The 12869-nt window shown below is 55.7% G+C and overlaps 1 protein-coding gene across 1 annotated transcript in view; it reads left to right on the top strand.

Annotated features, from left to right (window-relative positions):
- The window catches only part of LOC126322872 (microtubule-associated protein 4-like), an 89311-nt gene extending 86244 nt beyond the window's left edge, over positions 1-3067 (top strand). The window contains exon 3 of the mRNA XM_049994590.1: positions 2318-3067. Coding sequence (XP_049850547.1) covers positions 2318-3067 — 750 coding nt within the window. The remainder of the gene's footprint in view (positions 1-2317) is intronic.
- Positions 3068-12869: the final 9802 nt, after the last annotated feature.

Below are 12869 nucleotides of genomic sequence, written 5' to 3'. Positions count from 1 at the left end.
AGCAGCTCTGTGCTCTTCTGGTAGCGCCTGATTTCTCGCAGGGCGACGGTGCCCGGCCTGTAGCGGTGGGGCTTCTTGACGCCGCCGGTGGCGGGCGCGCTCTTCCTCGCCGCCTTGGTGGCGAGCTGTTTGCGCGGCGCCTTTCCGCCGGTGGACTTGCGGGCCGTTTGCTTTGTCCGGGCCATGGCTACTGCGGATGCGGATGCGGCGTGGAGGATATGCGTGCGCGACGGCGTCCGGTGCTGCCTTGACAACGGGCCCGCGCGCCCCGGGTGCTGCGCTTATATGCCCTCGGTGCGCGGTGGTGGGGGGAGGGGAGGGCGGGCCGCGGGGCCCCAGAGTCTATATAGGGGGGCGGCGCGCGCGCTGGGCGCCACAACCGTAGCCGACTCGCTAGCGCCGGGTGAGGAGCTTGCCTTGCTTTCTGTTTTTTATATTATTGTGGTTGAGACGCTTGAAGAAGAAGAATGACAGGCCGCGGCAAGGGAGGAAAGGGGCTCGGCAAGGGTGGCGCCAAGCGGCACCGCAAGGTGTTGCGCGACAACATCCAGGGCATCACGAAGCCCGCGATCCGCCGCCTGGCGCGCAGGGGCGGCGTGAAGCGCATCTCTGGTCTGATCTACGAGGAGACGCGCGGAGTGCTGAAGGTGTTCCTGGAGAACGTGATCCGCGACGCGGTGACGTACACTGAGCACGCCAAGCGCAAGACTGTGACGGCCATGGACGTGGTGTACGCCCTGAAGAGGCAGGGGCGCACCCTGTACGGTTTCGGCGGTTAGGCGGTGTGAGACCGAAGGAAGGAAAGAGAGATAGATTGAAAAACGGCCCTTTTCAGGGCCACCACAGTGTTCGGAAGTTGAAAAGTGCGAAAGAGTCTGTGTTGCTGGTTTTTCTCTTTTCCTTTTTAGTCTACTTGGCCTTTTAGTTTTGTTTGGAGTTTTTTTTTTTTTTTTTTTTTTTTTTTTTTTTTTTTTTTTTTTTTTTTTTTTTGACGTGGTGTGCGGTGCGGTTGGGAGGGAAGGAAGGAAGCGTGCCCTTGCGTTGTGTGAGCTCCTTCCTTCCTTCCTTCCCCTCCCTCTTTGCTTGTATGCTTCTTGTCGGTGGATGGGCTGTGTGTTGCGGCGCGGCTGAGTGCCGAGGGGTTATTATTTTTGAGGTGTGTTGTTGTGCGCCACGTGTGCTGGTTAATGGTCGCGAGACTGTGCGTGCGTGGAGTTGAGTGGAGGAGGTGGCCAAGTACGTGTGTACAAGATGGCGGCGCCTGTGTGTGTAAGAAGGAAAAAACCGTACACAGAAAGAGAGAGAGAGAAAAGTGGTGCGACGAACGACTGGAATTCTGCTTTGGACGTAGGTTTGTGTGGTGGCCCTGAAAAGGGCCGATTGTGTTTTGTTTTTTGAGCCGAGGCGGCAAATGGCGCGCTGCGTGCCAAGGGAGCACGCGGCGGTTGCCGATTGCGCTGTCTCTCTTTTAGGCCTTCTTCTCGGTCTTCTTTGGCAGCAGGACGGCCTGGATGTTGGGCAGGACACCTCCCTGTGCGATGGTGACGCCCGACAAGAGCTTGTTGAGCTCCTCGTCGTTGCGTATGGCGAGCTGCAGGTGGCGCGGGATGATGCGCGTCTTCTTGTTGTCGCGGGCCGCGTTTCCGGCCAGCTCGAGCACCTCAGCCGCGAGGTACTCCATGACGGCGGCGAGGTAGACGGGCGCCCCGGCGCCGACGCGCTCGGCGTAGTTTCCCTTGCGCAGGAGGCGGTGGATTCTGCCGACCGGGAACTGGAGCCCAGCCCTGCTTGAGCGGGACTTTGACTTGCCCTTGACTTTGCCTCCCTTTCCGCGTCCGGACATGGCGATGGGCTAGTTTCGAAAGAAGCGAGAAAGAAAAGCACAACGCCCCAAACGGTGCGAGCCGCAGCGAGTCGAGCAGCGGAGTGCGTGCCGGCGCCGGCGGGGTGGGGGTCCTTTATGGGCTCGGGTGCGGCGGCCGGTTGCGCGCGCGCCCCATTGGTCGGCGGCCGCAGCAGGGCGAGCTGGTAAAGGTGCGGCGGCGGCGTGCGGCGGGTGAAGGACTTTAAGCCGAAGTGTAAACTCTGTAACGGTGAGCACGTGGCATCTTATCGAGGATGTCCACGGCACAAAGCCTTCGCGGCGCGCCTCCGGAAAGCGGAGACGCCGAAGAAAGGCACAGTTTTGGCGGGAAACTCCAGACAACGCGGAGCCGAGCGGGAAGGACGAACAAAAGGTGGTCGCCGTCGTCAAGGTCGCCGCCGCGGGGTAAGGAACTCCAAACCCCGCCCAGGTGACACCTCACACCATCCCCAGGCCGAGCAGACTTCAGCCCAACCGAAGACTGGCAGCGCACAAAATGGCGGGCAAGCCCCGCCCAGCGCAGCCATCGTCGCGGACGGAGCAATCCCCGAGCGATGCAAGACGCAGGTAACACAATCCACCGCTCACACTACCGAGCGCCCGCGCGCCAATCAGAGAGCGCGTCGCTGGGAGAACACCACGCCAAAGGCACAAAATGAAGGCGCAGAGGCACCGCCACTGAACGATGCGGCCGTCTTCCCCGGACTGCGCGAGCGCCGACAGCATGGCGGACCCAAGGTAGCAATGCGCCATTTTGCCGGCAGCAGCAATGGCGGCGAGCTCGCCGCTGGCCAGGCAGTCACGCGCCATCTTGTCGGCAGCAGCAATGGCGGCGAGCCCACCGCCGGCCAGGCAACCACGCGCCATCTTGTCGGCAGCAGCAATGGCGGCGAGCCCGCCGCTGGCCAGACAGCCACACGCCATCTTGTCGGCAACGTCAATGGCGACGTGACCGCCGCTCACCAGGCAGGACACGACAACGCACCACACGCCGACCGCCTCGACGCCGTCGGCAGTATGAGCGCCAGCTATGAGCGCATGATGACGGCAATGGAGCAGCGAATGTTCGCGATGATGGAAAAATTCATGTCCCTCGTCGTGAACATCATCAGCGAGCTTCCCGCCAAGATTGCGGCCGCGATGCAGCAGGCAACAAATATAAACAACTCCACGGCCCAGCATGGCAGCGCCTCGCGAAATTAAAATCTGCCTCTGGAACGCCCGCGGTCTACGAGAACAGGCTGCAGAATTTCGCGAGTTAATTCGAGAGGAAAATGTGGATCTATGTTTGGTAACAGAGACCTTCCTCAAGCCCGGAGTCCGCGTCGGGATTCCGAATTATGTGTGTCACCGCGACGACAGGCCAACCCACGGAGGGGGAACGGCAATATACGTGCGTCGTACACTAAATCACTACAAGATTCACCTGCCGCCGCTGCAGACAGCCGAGGCGACCGCGGTTGCAGTAAACACGGCGCACGGAAAAATAACGGTCGGTGTCGTGTACAAGTCGCCGCGCCGGCGCCTGCAACGCGAAGACATCGACAAACTGTTGTCGTTACCAGGAAAATTACTACTGGGAGGCGACTATAATTGCAAAAATCAAGTCTGGAATTCTAGACTTACTAACACGAGTGGGCGGCAGCTGCAACGCATCGTAGAGCGCCATAACGCCGTAGTCGTCGCTCCACACGAACCAACTATTTTCCCTCCTAGAGGGCTGCCTGATGTGATCGATATACTGATCAACAAAGGCGTCCGACAGAACCTGACAGCGAGCACAAGGCCGCCTATCAACTCCGACCACGTCCCAGTCATGTTCGAAGTCGAGGCGGAACTTACGCCGATACCAAGAAGAGGGCTTGACTTACGCGGGATCAACTGGGACCAATACCGCGAAGCCATGGTGGCAGCGTTGGAACAACTTCCGGACCCGGCAGCGAACGGAGTAAACGTAGCTCTACGACATTACACAAACTGCATGTTGGAAGCAGCTACCAACGCCACACCGCCCAGACCAGCCGCTGACCACCGAAGCTGCAAGCTACAGCGTCTGCCACGAGACCTGGAGAACCTGATCTCCGAGAAAAACCGGGTTGCCAGAGAATGGCAACGCACCCGCAATCCGGCCATCAAACCGACACTCAACCGGTTGCGCAGGGAAATCAAGGTCGCATCAGAACAACACAGGCACCAGGAGTGGGCGACCAAGATCTCCCAGCTCAACACGGAAGATGGTTCGGCGTGGAGAATGGTAAAGAGTTTCATCCGTCGTACGATGAAAATTCCTCCACTACAGGTCGGTGCGGACTTTGTCAGCGAGCCGAATGCAAAGGCTAACTCCCTGGCCGATGTGTTCGCCGCTAATTTCACACCGATGGAGGACCCGGTTGACGCAGCGCATATTCGACTCGTCAGGGATCGTCTTCCCCGCTTTCTTGCGGCGAGAGACCCTGACGACCACATCACGCCGATAGTCGTCGACGAGGTGAAACAGCTGCTGCGTCACCTTCAAGGTCGCAAAGCTGCCGGCCCAGACATGGTGACAAATTCGCTCCTTAGGCAACTCCCAGAAGAAGCAGTGGCCAAACTCACGGAACTCTTCAATGAAGTGCTACGAACAGAAGAGTTTCCGCAAATTTGGAAGCACGCAGAAATAGTGGCCCTACCAAAACCAGGGAAGGACGCGCGGATGGCAAAAAACTACCGTCCGATTAGCTTGCTGCCGGCGCTATCCAAACTCTTTGAGCGGCTATACATGACGCGCCTCCTGCGTCATATCACTGCGGAAGAAATCCTGCCAAATGAGCAATTTGGGTTCCGGCGAGGACACTCTGCCACACACCAAGTCCTACGGCTGACCGAGGAAGCGTTCGGAGCAGTTGACCGACGCGAGTATTTCGGTGCTCTCATGCTCGACGTGTCACGCGCCTTTGACTCGGTGTGGCACGAAGGCCTCCTGTATAAGTTACTTGTACTGGGGGTACCCGTGTCACACGTGAGTCTCCTGCAGACTTACCTGCGGGACAGGACATTCCACGTTCGGGCAGATAGTGGAATTTCCACGGAGCGCCGGGTACTCGCGGGTGTACCGCAAGGCTCGGTCATCGGCCCGACGCTTTACTCGCTCTACACAGCGGACCTCCCACGCACAGGCGCAGTCAACAACGCCCTGTACGCGGACGATACCGCCGTCTACAGCCGCAGCAGATGCCCCCGAGCTCTACAAAGGCGTCTGCAAGCGGCAACCACAGCGTTAGAAGAATGGGCCACGAAATGGCGTCTGGCTTATAACCCAGAAAAAAGTCAGGCGATAATCATCGCGCTTCGACACGTTCCGGTAGACCTCGAGCAGCTGACAGTCCGCGGAAGACGTGTACCGTGGAACAACAGTGCAAAATATCTTGGCGTCACGCTAGACAAGCGTCTAACGTGGCGCCAACATATCGAAGAAGTGAGGAGGAAAGCACTGGGTAGACTGCGCATGCTGTACCCGGTCATCAACCCCACATCATCGCTACCAGCAGACTTAGGTCTCACGCTGTATAAAACCACCATCAGCCCGCTGTTTGATTACGCAGCGGTGGTGTGGGGCAACGCAGCCGAGACCAACATCCGCCGTCTACAAACGGTCCAAAACAGGGCCCTCAGAACGGTGCTGCATCTTCCGCGGGACTTCAACGCCGCGGAACTACACGACATCGCAGGAGTACCTTTACTCAGACAGCGGTTTCAACATGCTGCCCAAGACTTCTACGAGAAGGTTGAAGCATCGCGTAACCCCAAGGTACGCGATCTCGGCCACCGACCACACTGGCGCGCCACACTGCGCTGGCCAGACCTCCTTCGCACGCAACAATAGTGCCCGCGAAGTGAAGAATTTCCTCATGTGATGTTCAAGTGCAGAACAAGAATAAACCACACAAAGACTTCCCACTAAGAAGAAACACCCCATTCCTGGAAGAAAGAGTGTCAAGTACGCTGTAAACTTCCCCACAGGTGAGAACGCAAAAACTGCGTCACTCACACACTTATGCACGAGACGTGCGGCGGGTGCCACTGTGTGGGGAGACGCTGACTGGAGCGGAGCGCCTGACTGACTGACTGACTGCGCGTGCCTGCCTGCCTGTTTGTTCGTGATGCCGCCCAAGACTAGCGGGAAAGCCGCCAAGAAGGCTGGCAAGGCGCAGAAGAACATTTCGAAGGGCGACAAGAAGAAGAAGCGCAAGAGGAAGGAGAGCTATGCCATCTACATCTACAAGGTGCTGAAGCAGGTGCACCCTGACACGGGCATCTCTTCGAAGGCGATGAGCATCATGAACAGCTTCGTGAACGACATTTTCGAGCGCATTGCGGCCGAGGCTTCTCGCCTGGCGCACTACAACAAGCGCTCGACCATCACGTCCCGCGAGATCCAGACCGCTGTGCGGCTCTTGCTGCCTGGCGAGCTGGCCAAGCACGCGGTGAGCGAGGGCACGAAGGCGGTGACCAAGTACACGAGCTCCAAGTAAGGAGGTGGCTCTTGGAAATAGGAGGCTCGTCCGCGGCGCGGCGAAGAAAAGAAAAAAACGGCCCTTTTCAGGGCCACCAAAATGCCTTTGCGGGAAGGGCGGAATTGTTGTTGTTGTGAGCGGGTGGACGGCGGCACAGCTGTAGCTGTAGCTTGTGGTGCGGCGCCGGCGCCTTTGGTTTTGGTGTGACGTTGGGATACGCACTTTAGCCACAGCCGGGTCGTGGGCGTGGGTGTTTCGAGACGTGTTGGTGTTAGGGGGGCGGATCGCTGGAGTTGGCTTGTTTGATATATATTTTTTTTTTTTTTTTTGTCCCCTTTGTATGGTATGGCCGGAGGTGTGGAACGGAAAGCAAACCGCGATTGTCGGATGTCACACCGTTGGTGGCGAGGGTGAGAAACACGTTGCCGCCTACAGCTGCTTCTACGCCGAGCGGGTGGGTTAAGTTAGTTGGTTGGTTGGGCGACGTAAAAGTGGAGCGTGGAGGTGTGTGTGAACGTGAGGAGACACGCATTGCATTGTATTTGTACGCGCGAGGTGAGTTAGGAGACCACGCGCCACGACGTACGGTGCCCTCTTTCGACCTGACGTCTGACGTCTGGTTTTTGTTTGTGGAGGCGGTGTCGTCATTCTGGATGTACGTGTATTTTCCGCTCAGTTGAGTGAGGTGACGCGAGACGACGGCGTCGGTGGTGTTTTTGTTTTGTTGTTGGCGCCCCGGGGATGAAGAGGGGCACCCGACGGTAACGAGAGGTTGCACTTTGTGATCGGTCGAATGTCCGGGGAGCGAGGAATAGGGTGGGGGGTTGAAAAGAAACGCCAGTGTAGGGCAACGGGACGGTGAACGTTCCCGTGGTGTCGGAGGTGTGCAGTGGGGGGGAGGAAAAAAAAAAAAAAAAAAAAAAAGCGCGTAACGGCGCGGCTGCCGTGGTGGAAACGTTCTCTCCAACTGTGGTGGTGTCCCCTGTTCTCTATATCGTGTGTCCCCTCGCACAAGACGCTCTCTGGGCGGGTTTGATTCATTCATTTTTGCATAGTCACGTAGCGTAGAATGGAATGCGCAAGAGTTGAGTGAGACTGGCGACGGTATATGGTCTGAGCAGCGTCAGCTGCACTGCACTCCCCGGAAAAGAATCTTGGATGCCGTGCTAACTGAAATTTGGTGGACGGGGTTCTCAAGGCTGTTTTCCTATTTTGTTGTTTGTTTGTCTCTAGTTAAGATGGTGAAATGACGTCGAAGAAGCAGTATTGCAAATACTGTTATGGAAATGCCCTAGTTTGATGAAAGGAAATGTGTGTTGAATACAGGATGGTAAAGACCAAGTGCGTTGAAAGAAACGTTGTGAAGGAACGAACGTTCCCTGAATTGGTTTCTTTTTGTTCCCGAGTTGTGTACAATGGACGACGGTTGTGCCATATCGCAGCATTGCATCATCCCCAGGTTTTATTTCAATTGAGCGATAAAAAAAGGAAAAAGAGAAGAACAAGAACACTATCGAAATGGTCTATGGTGTGTGACCCACAATTGTTGTCTTTAAATCACTTACCCAACCATGTCGTAAAAATATTTTTTTTTTTTTTTTACAGTGGCTGCCGAATGACCTAGATGTAACAGAGAGAGAGAAACACATGGCGTGTCAGATGTTTGTTTTCTTTTCCCCCCCGTCAAGTGGCAAATGCGAACACCGTCAGCTGTAATTGACGATCGACACTAGTATGGCGCGAAAAGGGGGTGCGACCTGTGCAGTTGTGGGTGAAACTTTGGGTGATGGGCTGTCATGCGGCATCGCGTGCGTTCATTACCCCTCGGCGGCGGCGGCGGCGCCGCAGCTCCGTCCAGCTCGCGCTCTCGGAAACAACCCTCTCGTAATGCCGCGTCTCCTCCGTCACTGCAATTTTCAAAGGGAAACCTGTGTGGCCGGTGGGGGTGTGTCAACCGTTGGCCTCAAGCTCCGCCGACAAAAAGTGTTGAGTGTATCCAGTGTGAGAGAGGTTGACGCTTTTCGTGGTGTGTGTGTGTGTGTGTGTGTGTGTGTGTGTGTGTGGCAATGTTTTGAAAAGTTTGCAACGTACGTTAAGAAGTGTTGACGCTGAAACTTGCGGGCTGTGTGGCCCTGGTGGTTGGCTGGCTGGAGACGCGGGCGTGTCCAGTCGGTCGGTTGTTGTGGCTGAAAGGTACGTATACGGTTCCGCCGTCCCGTCGGAACTGCGTCTGTCTGGAAGGTATGACGTGACGTGCAGTTTTTATTAGGTCAGCCCTTGTTGTGTATTGTTCCATTTGTTGCTCACTCGTCACCCGTATTTGGTGTGGCGATGTATGTGGACGTACTGCTGGATCAGTGTCAGGGTTTTCCGTGGGAGGTGTTGGTTGGGTTGGATTTGCCTGACACGGCTGAGTCCGCAATTGGCCTGCCGTTCGTTGATGCGATACGTGGGTTCTGAGGAAGAATGTGTACGAGATAGTTGCCCCTGCCCTGCCCTTTCTTTCGCGTTCGTGTGTGCCCCCCTTGTTGTGTAGTGTGGGTTGAACATGGTTCTTTACCGAGTGGGGGGGAATGGGATGGACGGATCCGTTGCTGTTGCTGTCACCGTCAAGACAACGCACGCACGCACGCACGCACCCCTGTCCTACGAGAAGGTGTGTCAACCGGGGTTTCGGTAGTCGTGTGTGTAGGGGACGGGGAGAAGCAAAGTGGAGAGTGCGGCACGGGCAGAGAGTGGAATTGGGGCGCGTTGATGTTGGGAAACATCCCCCAAGGGTTGCGGGATGATGTGGCGGTGAGAGCGGGGGGCGGGGGAGAAAAGAAAAGCGAAAAAGAACTAAGGAAGAGGAGGAGGCGTGCGTGCGCGCAGTGGCGGGGCCCCAAAGACCTGTCGTGTGGTGTCGGCCGAACGCGTGTGCGGGGCAGCGTCGGCACGGAGAAGCGAGGAGGAGAGAGAGAGAGAGAGCGCTGGTCTGATGGGTATTTTTTACCCCCTGTACTCGAAGGACCGGATCTGTCCTTGATCCCTGCCTTCTGTCTGATTATGTTGGGTAACAAAATGATGGGTCTCTTGGGTGTGTGTAGATGTTTGTTGTTTGAGTGAGTGTTATGGTGTTTGTATTTTATTTTTGTTTATCATGGTATGTTGTAGTTTGTGGTGTTTTGTCGTGATGGGAAATGTCGTTCTTGGGTCGGGTGGATTTTGTCCCAGATTTCTGATGAGTGGGTGGTTCGAATCCGTGGTTTGGTGGAAAAAAAAAAAAAAAAAAAAAAAAAACACTTTATGGATTTTTCTTTGGATGATTTCCGGGATTTTGATTGAGTATGTTATGGTTTGTGTATATGTCTCGGTTTGTCTGGTACCGGCCGGCATCAGCAGTAGTAATTCTGAAGTATTTGTTCTGCACCCTTTTTTACTCTTGTTATGTTTGGTGTCTGCGGCCATTGACCAGATTTTCAGAGCCGTAAGTGATGGCTGGTTCCTATGACGGTTTTGAAGATTTTCTTTTTGGCGCGCATATTTATTCTGTTTCCTTTGATGATTGGGTACAGTCTGAATATTGCTGCTGCAGCCTTGTTACAAACGTGTGTAACATGGTCTCTAAATGTCAACCTCTTGTCCAGCTTGATGCCTAGATACTTTATTGTGCCTGACCATGGAAGATTGTTATTTCTGAGGCGTATATGCAGGTTAGGAGGTATTCTTTTTGAATGTGAATCGTATTGTATTGCTTGGGTTTTCTCCGCGTTTATTGTTTTTTGTTTCCATTGGTTAGCCCATTTCTGGATGGATTGTAGGTGTTGCTCTATTTTTGTGACTCTATATTGCAGGTTAGAACTGCTGCGGTAGACTGCAGTGTCGTCTGCAAATAGTGACAAGTGTCCTCCCAGCTGTTTGTTTGTGTATATTGAGTAGAGAATGGGCCCCAGCACTGAGCCTTGCGGGACTCCAGCCTCTATGGATCTAGTGTTACTTGCCGCTCCTGGTACATGGACATAGAATGCTCTGTTGCGGAGAAAAGAAGCAATAATGTGGATGGGGCAGTTGTACTGGTGGAGCTTGTAGATAAGGCGTTATCCGAATGCTTTTCCAATGTCAAGCAGGACTGCTCCAGTACTGTGTCTAATGTTTCTGGCCTGACATATGTGCTCGACTAGTCTGGTCACCTGGTGGGTGGTGCTGTGTTCTTCGCGGAATCGGAATTGTTGTGGGATGATTATGTTGTTATCCTTTAAGAATTGAATTTCTTCAGTTCAGTTTGAATGAGCTTTCCGAGGACCTTTCCAAGGAAGTTGGCCTATAGTTTTGCGGAAATAATAAGTCCTTGTTTGGCTTTGGTAATGTGATGACTCGGGCCTGTTTCCAAGTAGTTTAGTCTGAAGCAAGCATTATATATTGATGTTAGATAGATAATTGATAGTTGCTGGAGGTAGGTGATGTAGTAGTTGCGGTTTGATGGAATCTGGGCCTGATGCCTTCTTAGGATGTGTGTATGTTTGTGATGTGATAAGATACGGGGTTTCTGCGTTTATTGGATTGTGAAAGATGTTCTGATCGGGGCACTCAGGATGCGGTTTTACCCTTCTGAGTACCATTTCCTGGTGGTCATCAGTTTCGTCATCTACCGCTTCTGGTGCTTGGAATTGCCTTTCTAGTGAATCCGCCAGTGCTTCAGCTCGGTCTGTGGGGTCGTTCCTTCCCCATGTAGATGTAGATGTTTCGTGTCTAGTTTACGAGTTTTAAGAAATTTCCAGAATTTTTCCTGGTCCCTTCCTGCTTCTCGTAACGTTTCCTCCCACGCCTCGCTACGGTGGTTTTCGGAGCTCTCTTTTTGATCCTCCCGGCCAATTGCTCTGATTTTCGTCGGTCGGCTGGGTCCCTGTAGTTTTGCCATCTCTTTCTGGCGCGCGCGGGCTGCGGTTGGCGCCTTTGGTGGCAACGGCCGGGGCAAGCAGCGGTGTGTGGTGTGGTGCGGGGCGGGCAGGGGCAGGGGCAGTGGCAGTGGCAGTGGCAGTGGTGGTTGACGGATGGCCTGGGGGCCGAAAAACGGGCCGGACGGCGGACGGATGTTGAGAGAGGCGGCGCGCACGCGTCTCGCGCGGACACAGGCGCCACAGCGTTGATGATTGGAAGGAGGTGCGGTGCGGGGATGGGCCCAGGAAAAAAGACGGTCGTGGCCCCTGTCTTGGGTGCGTGTCGACGTCAGCACCGTCGGTGTGGTGTGGTGTGGGCAGGGAGGGGGGGAAAAGCGGGCTGCGGGCTGCGGAGGGAATGGTGGTGGGGAGTAGGCACACATGTGGGCGGGCGCAAAATCGGCCGGTGCCCGTAAACCGCGGCGGGATATTGGGTGGAAAAGAGGGAAATTGTAGAAAGGAAAACAAGCGGAGGGGGCGAATGTGGTGGGGGGGACGGGCGGGGGCGAGGCGACAGCTTGCTTTTTCTTTTTCATTTTATTTTATTTTGTTGTAGTGTTTTTGTTTTTTTGTTTTTTTGCGTGTGTGTGGCCTTGGAGAGGCTGGTCTTGTCTGGCTTACGCTTTGGGTGCGTGTGTTGGTACTTTTTCGTTTTTTCTTGTTCTGCAGAGCAGGGGCGGGGCGGTGGGAACGGCTGGCTGGCTGTGCCCAGAGGAGGAGGAGACGCTGGCGGCGGGCCCGGCTCCTGGGGCTGCTGTTGCATGCGCTGTGCAAAGAAAGGAAGAGTGGGTTTGTTTGGCTGGTGAAGTGCATTATTTAAGTGTGGGCTTGCCGGCCTGGCTCCGATGCGCAGGTAGATAGATGCCGGCGGCGACCGCAGGCAGGCGCGTTGTGTGTACAGAGGGACGAGCCATGTGTTTTGCAAGCAGGACGTGGCGTGCCGAGTGGAGAGGAGGCGGCGGCTCGGCTCGGTTCGGCCCGGTCCGGCGGTGCCGCGCTGTTGTCGCGGACGTGAGCGCCCCCTGGCGGGCGGGTGGTTGGCGGCGGCGTGGTGGACGCGTGTGGCAGTTGTGTGCACGGGTTGCTTGGGCGAGTGAGCAGTGGCTGGCGGTGTTGGCGCGTCGTCGGGGAGGTACGTGTTGCGGCCGCGTCTGCTGCGCGCTGCGTCGTTGTGTCGACTGTGTGTGGGCGTGGGCACGTGTGCTCTGCCGAGGGCGTCGTAAAAAAGTGGGTCGCGGTGTGCGTGCGTAGCCCGTGATGATGTATTGTGCGTCGCGTCGTTGTGTGCGAAACGGATGCCGAGAGGTGTGTGGTGAGTGCGAAGCGCGAATGTGCGGCGTTTGGCGGTTTCGGTGTGTTTTCTGTTTTTGCGGCGTGAGAGTGGGGCTGGCTGGCTGTTTGTTGTTGGTGTTGCCTTGTGTGTGTAGGTTGATGGCGCGACGCGGAGGGGACGCCGTTTGCTGCGTGCCTTGCCTCGCGTGTGTTGGCGCGCCGTGCATGTGTTTGGGTCGTGGGGGCGGTGTTTTTGTTTGTATTTGGATTTTCATTTTTTGGCGTGTTGTGTCGTGTATGGCAAGGGCGAGAGGAGTAGTGCGG

This window comes from Schistocerca gregaria, unplaced genomic scaffold (assembly GCF_023897955.1).
Source record: "Schistocerca gregaria isolate iqSchGreg1 unplaced genomic scaffold, iqSchGreg1.2 ptg000845l, whole genome shotgun sequence".
Lineage (NCBI taxonomy): Eukaryota > Metazoa > Arthropoda > Insecta > Orthoptera > Acrididae > Schistocerca > Schistocerca gregaria.
The sequence above is the reverse complement of the archived record's forward strand: the minus strand, read 5'-3'. Positions and strand labels throughout refer to the sequence as shown.